Genomic DNA, 15,413 nt, shown 5'->3' with positions numbered 1-15,413 from the left:
CTTTAACCAATTCATCCAGGGAGTCTCCAAAAATGCGAGACCCCGCATAGGGAATATCAGCCACCGTCTTTCTGGATTTCTGGTCAGCCGACCAGCTTTTCAACCATATCAGTCGACGGTTAATCACCGCGACACTGGACAGGCGCGCAGCCAATGGGGCCTCATTTAAGGCCGCATCGCACAAATACATGACCCCTTGATAAATCTGGTCCACCATCTCCACTGTAGTGGGGGGGGGGGGGCAGAATCAGCCACGAGAGTGCGTCTTAGCACCTTGGTCCAATCCGCCACAGCCTGAGCCGCCATGACAGAGGCGAAAATAGGCTTTAGCATGGAACCCGCCACCACGTAGGCATGGCGGGCAAGAGATTCCAGCCTCCTATCCGTAGGATCCCTAAATACCGGAGAATCTTCGGTGGGAACCAGAGTAGCCTTGTTTAATCTGGCTACAGTGTGATCCACTTGAGGAGCCACACACCAGCGTGCAACCGTAGTAGACACAAAAGGGTAGAGAAGTTGAAACCTTTTAGACACCGTGAAGGTGTGTTTTAAATTGCGCCATTGCTCATTCACTGTGTGATGAAACTCAGTGGAGCAAGGAAAAACCTGCGCCGTCCTGAGGGTCCTGTGTGTACCAAAAGAGGACACAATGCCCGGAGGATTGGGCTCATCCTCTAAATGTAGTGTTTCTTTAATGGCAGAAATCAGCGCATCCATAGCTGCGCGTTCCTCGAGCGTCCCAGGGGGGGGGATTCATCCACCCCTGTAACCTCCGCCTCCCCCTCAGACTCTTGCGGGTCCTGAGAAGAGCGAGACCCTGAAAGGGGCACGCTACCTACAGCAACCATGTCACATTCAGAATCAGAAGAAAAAGAAATCCTAGGCGTTTTTCTAGCAGCACGTTCAGTCATCAGCACATTCATTTTGGACACCAAAGTCGCCACTACAGCAGCCATATTAGTCAGGGCAGAGGATTAACCACTTGCCGACCGCCGCACGACTATCTACGGCGGCGGTCAGCCACTCATAGGCAAAGTGACGTAGGGCTACGTCACTAGCTTGTGAGGGTCTAGGGAGCAAGCGCGCGCCGCCGGAGGCGCGCTCCCGCGTGGTCACGGACCCCCCCGCGCGTGTGACCGGCGGACCCGATGTCCGCCGGCCTCTCTGCGATCGGCGGGGGAGAGGGAGAAAGTCAGGCAGCTTGTGTAAACAAGCTGCCTGTCATTCTCCCCTCTGTATGAGAGATGATCATACGGATCTACTATGTAGATCCGTTGATCACTCTGCATACAGCTGAAGCCACAGCCAATCACAGTAAGAATCACGCCCCTAGGGACACACACAGCCCCTCCCTCTCAAATAAAGTTAACCCCTTCACTACCAGTGTATTTTTACAGTAACAGTGCATATATATAGCACTGATTACTGTAGAAATGTCACTGGTAACCCCAAAAGTGTCAAAAATGTCAGTCAAGGGTCCGATCTGTCCGCCGCAATGTCGCAGTACCGCAAAAAAAAAAAAAAAAAAAAAATCGCAGATCGCCGCCATTACGCGTTAAAAAAAAAAACAACAAAAATGACAAAAATCTTTCCCTTAGTTAGTAAACGCAATAACTTTTGCGCAAACCAATCAAAATACGCTTTTTGCGATTTTTTTTACCAAACATAGGTAGCATAAAACAAATTTGCCGAAAATGTTAAAAAAATTTGATTTTTACATTTTTTTGGGGGGGAATTTCATATAAAAAAAAGTGAAAAATATTGCTATTTTTGCAAAATTTACGCTCTTTTTTTGTTTATAGCGCGTGATCAAAAAAAATCGCACAGGTGATCAAATACCGCCAAAAGAAAGCTCTGTTTGTGGGAAAAAAAGGACGCCAAATTCGTTTAGGTACAGCGTCGCACGACCGTGCAATTGTCCGTTAAAGTCACGCAGTGCCGAATCGCAAAATACCCCCTGGTCGTTTAGCAGCCAAATCCTCCGGGGCTTAAGTGGTTAAGAGGAACTTGAATCCCCCACCAAAGCTGGAGGGAATTTGCTGTCCTGGCATTCCATTGCAAAAAAAGTTTTTTTTTTTTGTAAGGTACTGGCCCTTTAAGCGTGCCGCGGACCCCGCAGCACACCGCTACAATGACTGTGGAGCAGGGACAAACTGAAAGCCAGGAAGATTGCACAAGGGAGGAAAAGGACAGCAGAACAGAGCCCCACAAGTGTGTTACCACTGCAGTCGGTCGCTCCTGAGTGAAGGAAGGAAGTGATGTCACCGATAGTGACTGAACTGAGGCTGCAGGCTAAGAAAACATGGATGCCTATTGAAAGTAATGGGAGGCTTCGGTAAAATGGCCGCCGACATGTGTTCGGAACGAACGTTTGCCACACACAAGATGGCGCCGCAAGGCGCCAAAATACACTACATACCATGCTGTATAAGCGCCCATAGTGAAGCCAGACATGCTGCCCACACGTAAAATGGCGGACCGGCGGTTTTTAACCTCGCCGCACGTGTCTGTACCTCCAAGCACCCTAAAGTGACACAGGAGAGGGACCCCCAAAAATCCACACAGCGCTGGCTGTGAGAGAAAAAACCCCCGCAGGGACCGGGATCAGGGAGCCCAAAACGCACAGACATAGGGGACACCACAGACACACAGGACTGCCGACCCCAGACAGAGGCCCCACACAGAAGTGTACTTACCTGTACTCGATGGCGTGGGGTGCCTCATATCAACGGGAAACCACCCACCCTCAGATGGCAGGGGAGTGCCGTCAGCCAGAAAAACGCAGGACACCAGCAGTGCATGGACGAACCATGAATGTGTCCGGTGAGGTAACCACCTCACAGGCTGCATCCCTGAGGACAGAGATGGGTCGTTTGCGAGGCCAGGGCTAACACATAGCCTGTCTTCATCTGAAGATCCAACTAACTAACGCTGACAAAATAAAACAGCTAGTAATGCAAAGAAAAAATGACATTTGCAGAAAATAAAATAGAAGAAGGCTGAGACTGTAGCCCTAGCACAGGGAAGCCTATCTACTCCTGAACTAGGCAGAAGACAAACTGAGTTGGGATGGCTATTGCAGGGGGGTATTGGACCAATGGGACAGCTCCCATGGGTGTGACTATGTAAATGCTTTGTTCTTAACAAGTCTTCTGCCTAGCTACTCCTGCGGAGAGGAAGTCAATACCCCATTGGTGAAGACTGTATGAGTGGGCGGCGACTGTCGGAGGACGCAAGAGAAAACTGGATTTTTGTCTTACCGTTAAATCCTTTTCTCTGATGTTCATTGATGGACACAGCTTCATATCTTCATTGACCGATGGGCTATGCTGCTCCCCTTAGGAGTAGGACACTAGGCGGAAAAGGGTTAAAAAAGCTTGACTATGCCTATAGGGCAGTCCCAGGGGGTATACTCCCACTTCCTGCTATAGGATCTCAGTTTTGTACCAAGCTGTGTCAGAAGAATACATAACCAAACTCCACAGAGGGGTGGGTGCTGTGTCCGTCAATGAACATCAGAGAAAAGGATTTTACGGTAAGACAAAAAATCCAGTTCTCTCTTTTGTACATCGACAGACACAGCTTCATATCTTCATTGACTGATGGGACATCCCAAAGCAGTGTTAGCAAAAGGGGTGGGAAAAAAACACAGCAAAAAAAAAAAAAAAAAAAAAAAAACAGAATTCCCCACAGGACTTAAAGCCAACCAGGTAACCAAAGAGCTCAACTAGGAACAACTGGAGCTCACCTACCAAAAAAATTACACCCTTAAGAGGCAGAATCCTCTGCAACAGCGGCCTGCAAAACCTTGCGGCCAAAAGCAGCATATGCAGATGCGAAAACATCAATGTAAAGAGAGCGTGGCTCTCCTGCATGCTGCATAGCTGGTCATTGACTGTGGTGGTTTGGAGTGTCCCGGTAACTGGAGAGCAAATCCCACCGCTGCCAACCAATGTGACGAGACCCTTGCTCGCTCTCCCGACACTCCTCTGTTTCTAGTAAGTCAGCTTGCAGATCGCAACGTCTGATGGTTCGGTCAACCAAGGATCCGGGATCCGAACTACAGCTATGTGCCGTCCGGAATCCATTAGAACAAACACCAAGCAAGCTGTATGTAAGTTCAAACAGGAAGACATTTTATTGGAAGAACACAGCACACTTTTATACAGAATTTGGTACATCCTTCCCCCAACAACCGCCCTCCCATTGGTCAATTGCAAAGTACCTGCAGTTCCCATTCAGGTCCTCTTTTAGCCATGCAAATGAGGAATTGAAAATGAGTCAGCAGTGATTGGTCAGATAGATTGACCAGGACTGCCATGCAAATGAGGATTTGAAAATGAGTCAACAGGGATTGGTCAGATAGCTTTGACCAATGCAAGGAGACAGAAGCCCCAGGGGGGGCAATCAATGTACACAATAGTCAGACACAGAACAATGGTTCCCTAACAAGCCCTCAATACACATTACTCTGAGTGTCAATACATCTCTTAGCAGACAACAGGTGAGGTCATTAGCACACCTGACAATAGGTGAATGGAAAGCCTCCTCAGACAAAAAGCAACATTGTTGGCCAGCCCGTCTCCCCATTGAACTTCCTGGAATGACCATATTAGGAGTGGACTTCCTGCTCAGAGACCTCATGGCAAAGGGAACAATTGACCTTGCTGACAAATATGAAGCAATTCAACCCATCCCCCATCTGTCCTTAAATTCCAGTGATGGTGAACACCATCACACATCCACCTTGTAAAACTTGGTGAAAGTGTGTACAGATGACCAGGTGCCCGCTTTGCAAACCTGGACCACTGATGCCTGAAGGCCCAGGAGGCACTAAGTGCCCTCGTAGAATGCGCCTTAACAGGGAAAGGAGGAACCTGACTCAATGGAATAAGCCTGCACCATCTGGAAATGGTCGCAGCGGATGCGGCCTGCAACTTACGGGAACCATCTGCATAGACAAATAAGGAATACGATTTGTGAATCGACTCAGTCGCCGCCAGGTACACCCTAATGGCCTGAACCACATCCAGTGAATGCAAGGCAATTTCTTTTGGATGTTTTGGCTTAGGACACAATGAAGGCAACACAATGTCTTCATTCAAGTGAAACCCCGAAACAAGCTTAAGAAGGAACGATCAACAGGGGCATAGCACCACTTTTTCCATGTGAACCACCAGGTAAGGTGACCGACAGGACAACGCAGCCAGCTCAGAGACCCTGCGTGCAGAAGTAATAGCTACCAAGAAAGCCACTTTCTGTGACAAGGTAAGAAGAGGAATCTCACGAATATTTTCAAAAGGAAAAGTTCAGTTTAAAAAAGGAAAAAATGTCAGGACCATAGAGCCCAGCAAGGAGCTAGGTCCTTACTCCTGACTAGGCAGAAAAAAACTGAGATTATAGCAGGAAGTGGGGAGTATACCCCCTGGGACTGCCCTATAGGTGTATTTAAGCTTTTTTTAACCCTTTTACGCCTATTGTCCTACTCCTAAGGAGAGAAGCATAACCCACCAGTCAATTAGGATATGAAGCTGTGTCCGTCAACGAACGAAAGACAAAATTACATTTGCCTAGAATTTCCTGAAAAATAGTACATTTAATAGTATGTGAGCATGCCTAAACAATTTTGTGCCTATCTGTATCTCTAGTGAGACCTAGGGCTCTGGCTGCTTCTGACTGCTAGTCTCGGGAGATTTAAAGTGAGATCTAGAAAGATTACTACTGTGTTGTGCAGTGTGCACCTTGATGGAGGCTCTGACCTACAGTATAAAAGTAAATCTCTTCTTCTGCCAAGACAACCATCTCCACAGAGACATGGTGCAGAACAAAGCATGGTAAGCCAGTATTAGGCTAAGGAGACCACAGGCAACACTGGTGACTAGTACTTTGCCTTCTGCCAGTCTTTTTTTGGGCATAGCTTTCAGAGTTCAGTTCTTGTTTGGGATCCCTGCTGTTGTATAACTATTGCTGACATTAAAGAATAATACACATATGGGATTGCATTGCTTTCATCAACAGACCTGCACTGAAAAAAAGCAAGAGAAATGCAAAATTTTTGTGCATTGTATCAAGGGTTCTAACAAATTAACACTCACTGATAATGACAGTACCCTTATCACATGTACACGTGCATTATATTAAAAAAAGATTTAAAGTTTAAAGCCAATTGCATGACTTTCTATAATCCTCTTTGTTTCCTAAGCCTGTGTAACTGTGCCTATGTGTTTTATTTAAAAAAAAATGCTGTGAATACCCGATTTCAGTGTCCTGCTCGGCAATCACATGACTGGCCGGCTCTTCTCCTTGTCTGACAGATGCAGGGGTTGGGCCGAGATTCCCCTGCTAAGGTCACACGGGAGGAGGAAGGGAGGGAGAGAGAGACACACCGGTCACATGATCACCGATCAGCACACTGAAATCAGATATTCACAATAATTTTTTTTTAAAACACAGACAGAGGCACACAGGCTTAGGAAACAAAGAGGATTATATAACATATTAACAGTTATTTCAGCAGCAGCAGGAGGGACGGGCGGGCCGTCACACGGAGCTGACAGGCAGGGAGGGAAGGGGGGGGGGGGGGGGGACACAGGAGAGCATAGAGCAGGGCTGCGGGCGGATGACCGAGGCACATAAACTGACCACGGTGTCAGAACCAAGCAGCTATGATTTGCTGTGGTCAGTTTACTGAGAGGAGGGTAGAAACTGGCAGGGTAAACCAAGTTTTTTTAGGTGATACAGGGGGCCCAATTTCACAGCACAAGCACTGTGCTGTATATAACATGCTTTAAGGGAAGAGGATCGCATTTTTTTTTTTTTTTTTTTTTTAGCTTAACACACTTTAAATAAAATACTATACCTGCTCTCTCTAAGCTTCTGTATGTATTTGTACTTAGGTGTCAATGAGGAATTGGATGCAATCACTGCCTGGAATAATAACAAAACATGTTCAACATAAATCAATGCACTCTAAACTGGGAAAAAATCTATATTGGAATACTTACATCTTTCACAACAGAAGAAAAATTCTGTTTGTCAAGTGGTTTTGTAGCATCAGACGTTATCTATATATTAAAAAAAAAAAAAGACATAGTTATTCCTGTCCAGGTCCTGTCCAAATGAGTCTCTCATGTTAGTCCCACTCCTGCTATAGAATTTGTCTGCACCCAACCTGAACCATATGGCCCATGCAATGTCCCTTGTGTACCTCCATCGCTAACCTTTTTTAACCCCATCCTACAATGTTGTCAGGCAACAGGCTGAAGTCCCCAATTGTTTAAGCAATCAACAATAGCAAAATGTTTGTATCTTTCAGAAGTCTTAGATTGACAAATATGGGTGTTTGCCTAAATGTGTTAAATTAAGGGGCAAGGTTTGGGTGAATCATTGGTGGGACTTGATGTTGAAGGTTGCAATACAATCTCAAAAAGGTACTAATATGCTTTTTGCTAGGGCAGATCAGGCCTTTTTGGAATGAATGTATCAGTGAGCTCCCTATACATCAAATCAATATGTGGTCAGTCAATAATGAACATCAAAACGGATTGGGAAATTGGAAAAACTTGGTTTTAGGACTTGATATCTACAGTATGTGCATGTAGTTTGGCTCTAGTAGCAGAGGTCTGCCTTGTGCAGATTTTACTAGACAAGGAGTGGCCAAATATGTATTTTTATCACAGTAGTCTAATAGGATCTTTTACAAGTTTCTTAGTAAAATAGTTATTTTGTGACTGGACATCAATAAAAGGTAAAAGTAATCAACAATAAATAACTGACTTGTAATGGCTGTCCAATAGAAACCCCTATACAGTCCTTACCATTTCTTCAATGTAAGGAAATAGCATATCTCCAAAATATTCAGTTGCTTCAATTGGAAGTTGAGCTGGTAAATTGTCAATTGAGCACATCAGTATACCATTACCTTCAACACTAGAAGAGAAAACATGTAGCATGTTTTACTGAAATGATTAGGGTACTGATCAATGCTCTAGGCAGGACAAGACTTACCTGTCATGGATGATATGCTGATAAGCATCGTACATACAAAATGGCACATCGATAGTGGTACACTCAGTCATAAACTCTATAGATCCCCCGGTGTCAGCAGAGATGTCACCAATGGCTAGAAGTCTAGACAGACAAAGACAGTTAAGAAAAAAGTACCACTACTGAATATCTGTTTTTTTTTTTTTATGCAACACAGAAAAATAAAGAGAATTTTTTTAAAAGACTTTAACTAAATCACATAGAAGCGGTACTGTTCTCGTTGACCACATTGGAACAAACCTTCACATCTATCAAAGTAAAAGTGTCTGCATTTGACCATGGTAAACACAGCTGCATAAGACTGCATGAAATTTTAAAGTCATTTATATTTTTGCCCCACACAGATCAAAAGTACATTATAGCAGCAAAACCTACTTGTGCGGTAGTTCTGGGCAACCCTCTGTGGCAACTGAAGAAGATTTGACCGGAGCAAGCAACCTCTGAGCATCTTGCCTGTTCAGTAAACGTGGAGTATGTGGATCCCAGTAAATGCCATTGATCAAGCATGTAGTATATGGAGCAATCTTTTTAGGAAAAGAAAAAAAAAATGTTAGAAATCGGTTAAACTTGAAACAGCAGTAACAATTTACCATGAGATAAAGTGGTTATAGGGCTCTAAGAAGGGAATACATAATACAGGGGTTTCCAACCTGGGGCCCAAAATGGCTATGAATGTGGTCCAACAGCAAACTTACTTAAAAAAAGTTGATTTCTTTCTTTAATTTTATGTAAAAATGTGTTTACACAGCGCCCCCATCCCTTCATGCTCGCACGCAGAAGTGAACGCATATGTAAATTTGCGCACGTATGTTTGTAAATGGAGGTATCGCCGTGAATGTTAGAGCGAGAGCATTCTAGCGCTAGAACTAATCTCTAACTCTAAACCGATAACCTTTTTACTCCGCGTAACATCTTTCATATTTTCAAAAAAAACTGGGGTATATATTGTTTTTTTTGTTTTTTTTTTAATTAGATGTATTTTTTTTTCCTAAACAAAATTGGGTTTGAAAAACCGCTGTGTAAACACCGTGTGACATAAAAAATTGCAACGATCGCCATTCCCTAGCGTCTCCGCAAATAAAAAAATACATAATGTTTGGGGGTTTTCTAGAAAAAAATACAGATTTAAACTTGTACACAAAAAGTGCCAGAAAAGGCTTGGTCTTCAAGTAGATATAATAAAAAAAAGATTACAAAAAAAAAAAGTTTCATTACTCCAATAGTAGGGATGGGCAAAGGGTTTGCCTGAGCATGAGTTTGGGCCGAGCATTTGCCTATTCGGCCGTTCGCCAAACACTTGAATTTGCAGGGTGTTTACCCTGTTGAATGAGAACAATTAGCGCTGCACAGTGCATTCTGTGCCCTGATTGAGCAAAGCTTTGCCCAATCAGGGTACAGTGTAAGCTGGTTGTTAAAGAGCAGGGCCAGGAAGCTGGCCATGGCGTCCTTAACAACGGATGAATCAATAGCCGTCAATTGGTTTCCCAGCTGATTGCTAAATATTTATATTATTTAAAAAAAAAAAAGTGCGGGTTAAAAAAATAAAGGATAAAAAAAATTGTTGTGGGAGTCCACTTTTGGGTCTGGTATGGATTTGAAGGGTAAAAATAAAGAAAAATAAAGAAAATAAAGCATACGAACCGTTCCCCCCCCCCCCCCCCAAAAGCACCCCCCTGCTTCCCCCTGCCCCAAAGCACCTTGTCCCCATTGTTTATGTGGACAAGGGCCTTGTACGCACAACTGTGGCCAGTGGTTGTAAGGGTCTGTGGGTGGGGGGGCTCATCGGAATCTGGAAGTCCCCTTGTTAAAGGGGGCCAGATCCCAGGGGACTCCCAGATCCCGGCCCTCCCTTACGTGAAGGAGTATCGGGGACACTGTACCCATTCTCCAAAAAGTGTCAAAAAGTAACAAACAAGAGATCGGGAGCCAGCAATTGTAACCGCGAGTCATTTTAAATGGAATTTTACTAGTTTTTTCCTTTAGAAATTTAATTTTTGCTGCAGAATGTTCTATGCATGCTACAGATGCACTACTTTCAAGACTAAGGCGCTATATTTAAAGGTATTTTCATTTTTATTGTTGCACTTTAAAGCATTAAAAAAAAAAAAAATCAGTGCTCCAGAAAAAAACTTTAAAATAAAAAAATATATATATGAATATATTGATATATATATTCCAGGGCAGTACCCAGACCCCCATACCCCTTTTATGGCCAATTACTTGCATATAAGCCTTCAAAATGGGCACTTTTGATTTTTCCTGTTCAGCTCCCATAGACTTCAATAGGGTTCGCGGTTTGGGTTAGAACATTTCCCCTGTTCAGGAGTTCTGCTGCAAACCGAACAGGGGGGTGTTCGGCGCATGTCTATCAGTACAAAAATCAAATTTGCTCTTTCATTCATCGACAGACAGCACTCCATGAATCATAACTAGTGGGACGTCCAAAAGGTAAATGAGGGGTTGGGAAAATAACCCAAGGCAAAACATAAGAGCCCTTAACCAGGTCACAGGAGCCCTGTCTGAAAAATAAAAGGTTTAAAGAAAAAACACCCCTCAAGAGGGAACAGCCCCTCTTAAACAGCAGCCTGCAAAATTTTGCAGCCAAAAGAAGCATCCACAGATGCCAAAGTATCTACCTTATAGAATTTCGTGAAGGTATGCACGGACGGACGACCGAGTGGCCACCTTGCGATATTGAAGCCCGATGACAGAAGGCCCAAGAAACACTTAGTACCCGAGTATAATGCACCGTGACAGGGAAAGGTGGAACCTGACCTTTAATGGAATAGGCCTGTGTCACCATCTGTCTGATCCATCTGGATATGGTTATGGTAGCCGAAGAAGCGGCCAGCCCTTTTCTTGGTCTGTCTGTACCCACAAAAAGTCTAACCTTTTGAAAAGACACAAGTAAGGCAACACAATATCTTCATTCAAATGGAAGTCAGACAACTTTGGGCAGGAATGGTGGACAGGGAGGAAGAACCACTTTATCCCTATGGACCACCAGATAGGGACTGCGACAGGATAATGCCGCCAATTCTGATACTCTGCAGCCGAGGTAATAGCCACCATAAATGTTACCTTCTGGGATAACGTAGACAAGGGAATATCCGGAATATTCTCAAATGGAGGTTTCTGGAGAACCGAAAGCACTAAACTTAAATCCCATGGTGGCAAAAGAGACCGTACAGTTGGAGCCACATGTCGAACCCCCTGAATGAAGGTACAAACTAAAGAGTGCATGGCTAGGGGTTGCTGAAAGAAGATGGCCAAGGCAGGCCCTTGATGGTACTTAATGCCAACTTCTGATCAACACCCTGTTGAAGAAAGGTGAAGATCCGAGCCACAGAAAAGGATCGAGGATGGTATTGAGAAGGTCATAGGATGGTCACAACAACTCCAAACCCCACTGTTCAACTTTCTGAATTCCAAAGCGGTCCCCTCCGGCTCCTTGTAATGTAAACATTAATACAAATAAATTGTTGCAGTATTTCCATAAATTTGGCACAAGATTTCCGACTATGTAAATACACGACCAAAGAGGTGTTGCTATTGTTATATTTAATCGCCCCTTATGTTTTTAATAGTCATCCAAACCTGGCTCTGTTCTAGAGCAAACAATTGGTGTACAGTCCTGAATATTTAGGTAGCCCTAGCAGCAGATATAAACAGTTTATCAGCAATGGTCTGAATACTGTCAGTCCCACTTATGCTAATCAGGCCATAAGTGTGTGTGTGTGTGTGTGTGTGTGTGTGTGTGTGTGTGCGCGCGCGTGTGCGTGTACGTGCGTGTGTGTGTGGGGGGGGGGGGGGGGGGGAGGAGAGATTTTAAATATATTGTGTAAGTTACTTACATCTGTGTTGAACCTAGATGTGTACAATTCAGGGTTCTTTTCATACTCTATAGGATCATACACTCCATCAGTTTTCCGTACAAGGTGGTGATGACGGCTTAATACAGTTCCATAAACTTTCCTGAGATCTAACGGAAACAACAGAGCGTGAGTCATTGCAAGTGCTTACGTAACAACATGTTTTGAAGTGAGTCACATTACCTCCAGTCTTAGAAACTTCTTTAAGTTCATGAGGTTCAACAAACTCAGAGGGAAGTTCATTAAACATTTCCTGTGCACCCTAAAAATCAAAATAAGAGATATATAAACCAGAACATCTCAGTTTCCAGATTATTTCCAGTGAACAAAAAATGTGACTAAAGGTATGAACAAAGCGGAATTTCAGGCATTGCCTAACTAAGTAATCCCTAGGTCTCTGTGAAGTCCTAGGTCCGGCTGAACACAGAGCCTTGATTATCTCCTAAAGTATCCCACTGTTATCCATATGTCAAATGCCAAAGCCTTAGTAAGCAGCAGAAAATCTTTAATTTGACAGCTGAATGCCAGGAACCATGGCTTACCAATAGGAAGGGTGGGCTAAATTTCAACTTGAACAAAGAAAGATCAAACGTCTATTTACAGCCCAGGTCTAGAAGCCACAAGGAATTATAAAGTGATTTAAAGGCCTAACACAGGTGTTTGAAGGCACCCTAAGGTGCTACTACAGTACTTCAGCACTGTTTATTTACACCAGGACAAAAGTCACTTAAACGCTTACACGCTTACAAAAACCTAGTACCTCACCCTGCACTCTGCCCATCCAGTTTGTCAAAATAGGTGCCTTGACGAAGTGTCTTGGCAAGAAACTTGTTGGGTGGCTGTAGCCTGCGTTTGGTTTTCAATATAACATTTTTGTCTTACCTTTGATACATTGCCAGTGCCTGAAAACACAAAGGTCAGAGGTCCAATAGACTTTGGCATCAAGCCTAGAGCGATTTCATATCCTGCATCCCTTACGGCTTGAACTGCCTGGCTGCTGTTTCTGTAGTTGTGGGCCATTCCAATGTGCTAAAAACATAGTTGTAAATGCTATTATTGGCACCATTGGTTAAGCATGATCAAACAAAGTTTACCCCCCCCCCCCCCCCCCCCCACACACACACACACACACACACACACACACACACACACACACACAATCTAATTTAGATCTACCAACAAGTCTGTAATTCAACAGCCTTCCACATTTAATTTAAATTATTTAATTAATATTGGATTTAAACTATTCAATGAATAGTTTCGGTAGGCCTTTATATACCATAGTTTTAGTAGATCTAAAAGTTGATTGCACAGAGATTATATGGTCAGGTTGTAGTGTGTGTAATAAGCCTAAGAGAAATCAAGTAAACATTTCTTTACATCCCATCTGGTTAACTCAATTTTTTACAGTTAATTGTATTTCATAGATTGCATTATTAAATTTTGGTTCCTTAAAGAGGAATTCCAGTCAAACAATCAAGTATAAAGTGGAAATACATACAGTCAAGTCTAGTCAAATTCAGGCCTCATTCACACACATGCACTAGTCAGTACACCCATGCAGAGGGTCGTGTTTACCAGTGCAGGAGGAAAAGTGATGTGTCCAGCCAGCCTATTTAAATTAACCACTTCCTGATCGCGTGTGTATTTACGTCGCTACTTTAATGGCAAATACTGGGGTTATGGCAGTAAATAGCTGCCATAACCCAAGTATTTTCTTACATGGCGGGCGCTCCGCTTTAACATAAAAGTGGTCCCAGTGGCGGATTCGCCACTTCACTTTTATAGGTGGCGGGAGAGGTGACCACCCCCCTCCCTCTGCTTCCCGGCCGTTTTCCCCGCTTACCGAAGCCGTCCATAGCGGGGAAAACGATCCGATCCCCTGTATGGCTGGGCAGGAGGTCGAGTGAGGGCAACATGGCCCCCACTCGACTATGCCCTTGGGAGGACTGGAGTGACATCAAATGTCACTTTCGCCGAACGGCCTTAAGGCCACATTGTTTTAAATGGCCTTTAAAGGGTAAATTTGAGGTCTTTTTGACCCCCCAGGTCTCACATTAAAGAGGACCTGTCCTGCTTATGTATATTACAAAGGATATTTACATTCTTTGATTTTTGACTTACTGTAAAATCAATTTCTCTGATGTTGATTGACAGACACAGCTCCTGATATTCATAACCATTGGGTTATACTGCCCCCTACAGGAGTAAGACACTAACTAGGTAGAAAAGAATTCTGGCTACACCCATGGGCAGTCCCAGGGGGTATACTCCCTCTCTCTGCTATAGCCACTCAGTTTTGTTACAAGCAGTGTCAGAGAATTAGAACTCCACAGAGGTATGGGTGATGAGTCTGTCAATGAACATCAAAGAAACTGATTTTACGGTAAGTCAAATATCCCATTTTCTCTTTCGTTCATTGACGGACACAGCTCCTGATATTCATAACCATCGGGACGGGACGTCCCAAAGCAGTGTTAAATATGGAGAGATAGGAGCAACAAAAAAATTGCCAATGCTAAACATTAGCTAACCAGGCAACAGGAGCCCACCTGAAAAAAACAACACAGCCCCGAAGAGGATTAGGTCCTCTTAAACAGCAGCCTGCAAAACCATGCGGCCAAAAGAGGCATCCGCAGATGCCAACACATCCACTTTATAAAAGTGTGCACCAACGATCAGGTGGCTGCCTTGCAAACCTGCGTCATGGACACCCGATGATTGAAAACACAGGAGGCACCAAGCGCCCTAGTAGAGTGCGCCTTGACAGGGAAAGGAGGAACCTGACCCCTGATGGAATAGGCCTGAACCATCGTCTGTCTGATCCATCTGGATATGGTTGCAGAGGAAGCGGACAACCCTTTGAGGTCCCTCCACGAGCTCCAAAAAGTGTCTGACCTCCTGAAAGACTCTGTAGAAGCCAGGTACACCCTTAATTGCCCAGACCACATCCACGGCATGCAAGGCAATTTCCTTCAGATGTTTAGACCTGGGACACAGAGAAGGCAACACAATGTCTTCATTCAAATGAAAATCAGAGACAACCTGAGGAAGGAACGACGGCAGGTGCGAAAAACCACCTTATCCCTGTAAAATCAACAGGTAAGGTGAACGACAGAATAACGCCACAAGTTCTGACACCCTACGCAGAAGTGATAGCCACGAAAAAGTCCACCTTCTGGGACAGTGTAAGTAGGGGAATCTTCTGAATATTTTCAAAGGGAGGCTTTTGTAGAGCTGAAAGCACCAAATTAAGATCCCGAGGCGGCAACGAAGCCTGCACTGGGGGAACCAAATGTTGGACACCCTGAAGAAAAGGTATCCACCAGGGAGTGTGTGGCCAAAGGTCATTGAGAAGACTGCCAAAGCCGACACATGGCCCTTGATGGTACTCAAGACCAATTTGTGTTCAACCCCCCGTTGAAGGAAGGTCAAGATCCGAGCCACAGAGAAGGAGCGAGGAAAAACCCCAAGACACTCACACCACGCAATGTT

The 15,413-nt window shown here is 44.3% G+C and overlaps 1 protein-coding gene across 1 annotated transcript in view; it reads right to left on the bottom strand.

Annotated features, from left to right (window-relative positions):
• The window catches only part of AASS (aminoadipate-semialdehyde synthase), a 187,155-nt gene that overhangs the window by 131,866 nt on the left and 39,876 nt on the right, over nt 1–15,413 (bottom strand). Inside the window, exons 5-12 of the mRNA XM_082256068.1 lie at nt 12,801–12,947; nt 12,102–12,180; nt 11,901–12,028; nt 8,422–8,570; nt 8,008–8,130; nt 7,818–7,929; nt 7,005–7,064; nt 6,860–6,927 (exon numbers count right to left, since the gene is read on the bottom strand). Coding sequence (XP_082112194.1) covers nt 6,860–6,927; nt 7,005–7,064; nt 7,818–7,929; nt 8,008–8,130; nt 8,422–8,570; nt 11,901–12,028; nt 12,102–12,180; nt 12,801–12,947 — 866 coding nt within the window. The remainder of the gene's footprint in view (nt 1–6,859; nt 6,928–7,004; nt 7,065–7,817; nt 7,930–8,007; nt 8,131–8,421; nt 8,571–11,900; nt 12,029–12,101; nt 12,181–12,800; nt 12,948–15,413) is intronic.

Source organism: Pelophylax lessonae (genome assembly GCF_965119305.1).
Source record: "Pelophylax lessonae genome assembly, chromosome: 4".
Lineage (NCBI taxonomy): Eukaryota > Metazoa > Chordata > Amphibia > Anura > Ranidae > Pelophylax > Pelophylax lessonae.
The sequence above is the reverse complement of the archived record's forward strand: the minus strand, read 5'-3'. Positions and strand labels throughout refer to the sequence as shown.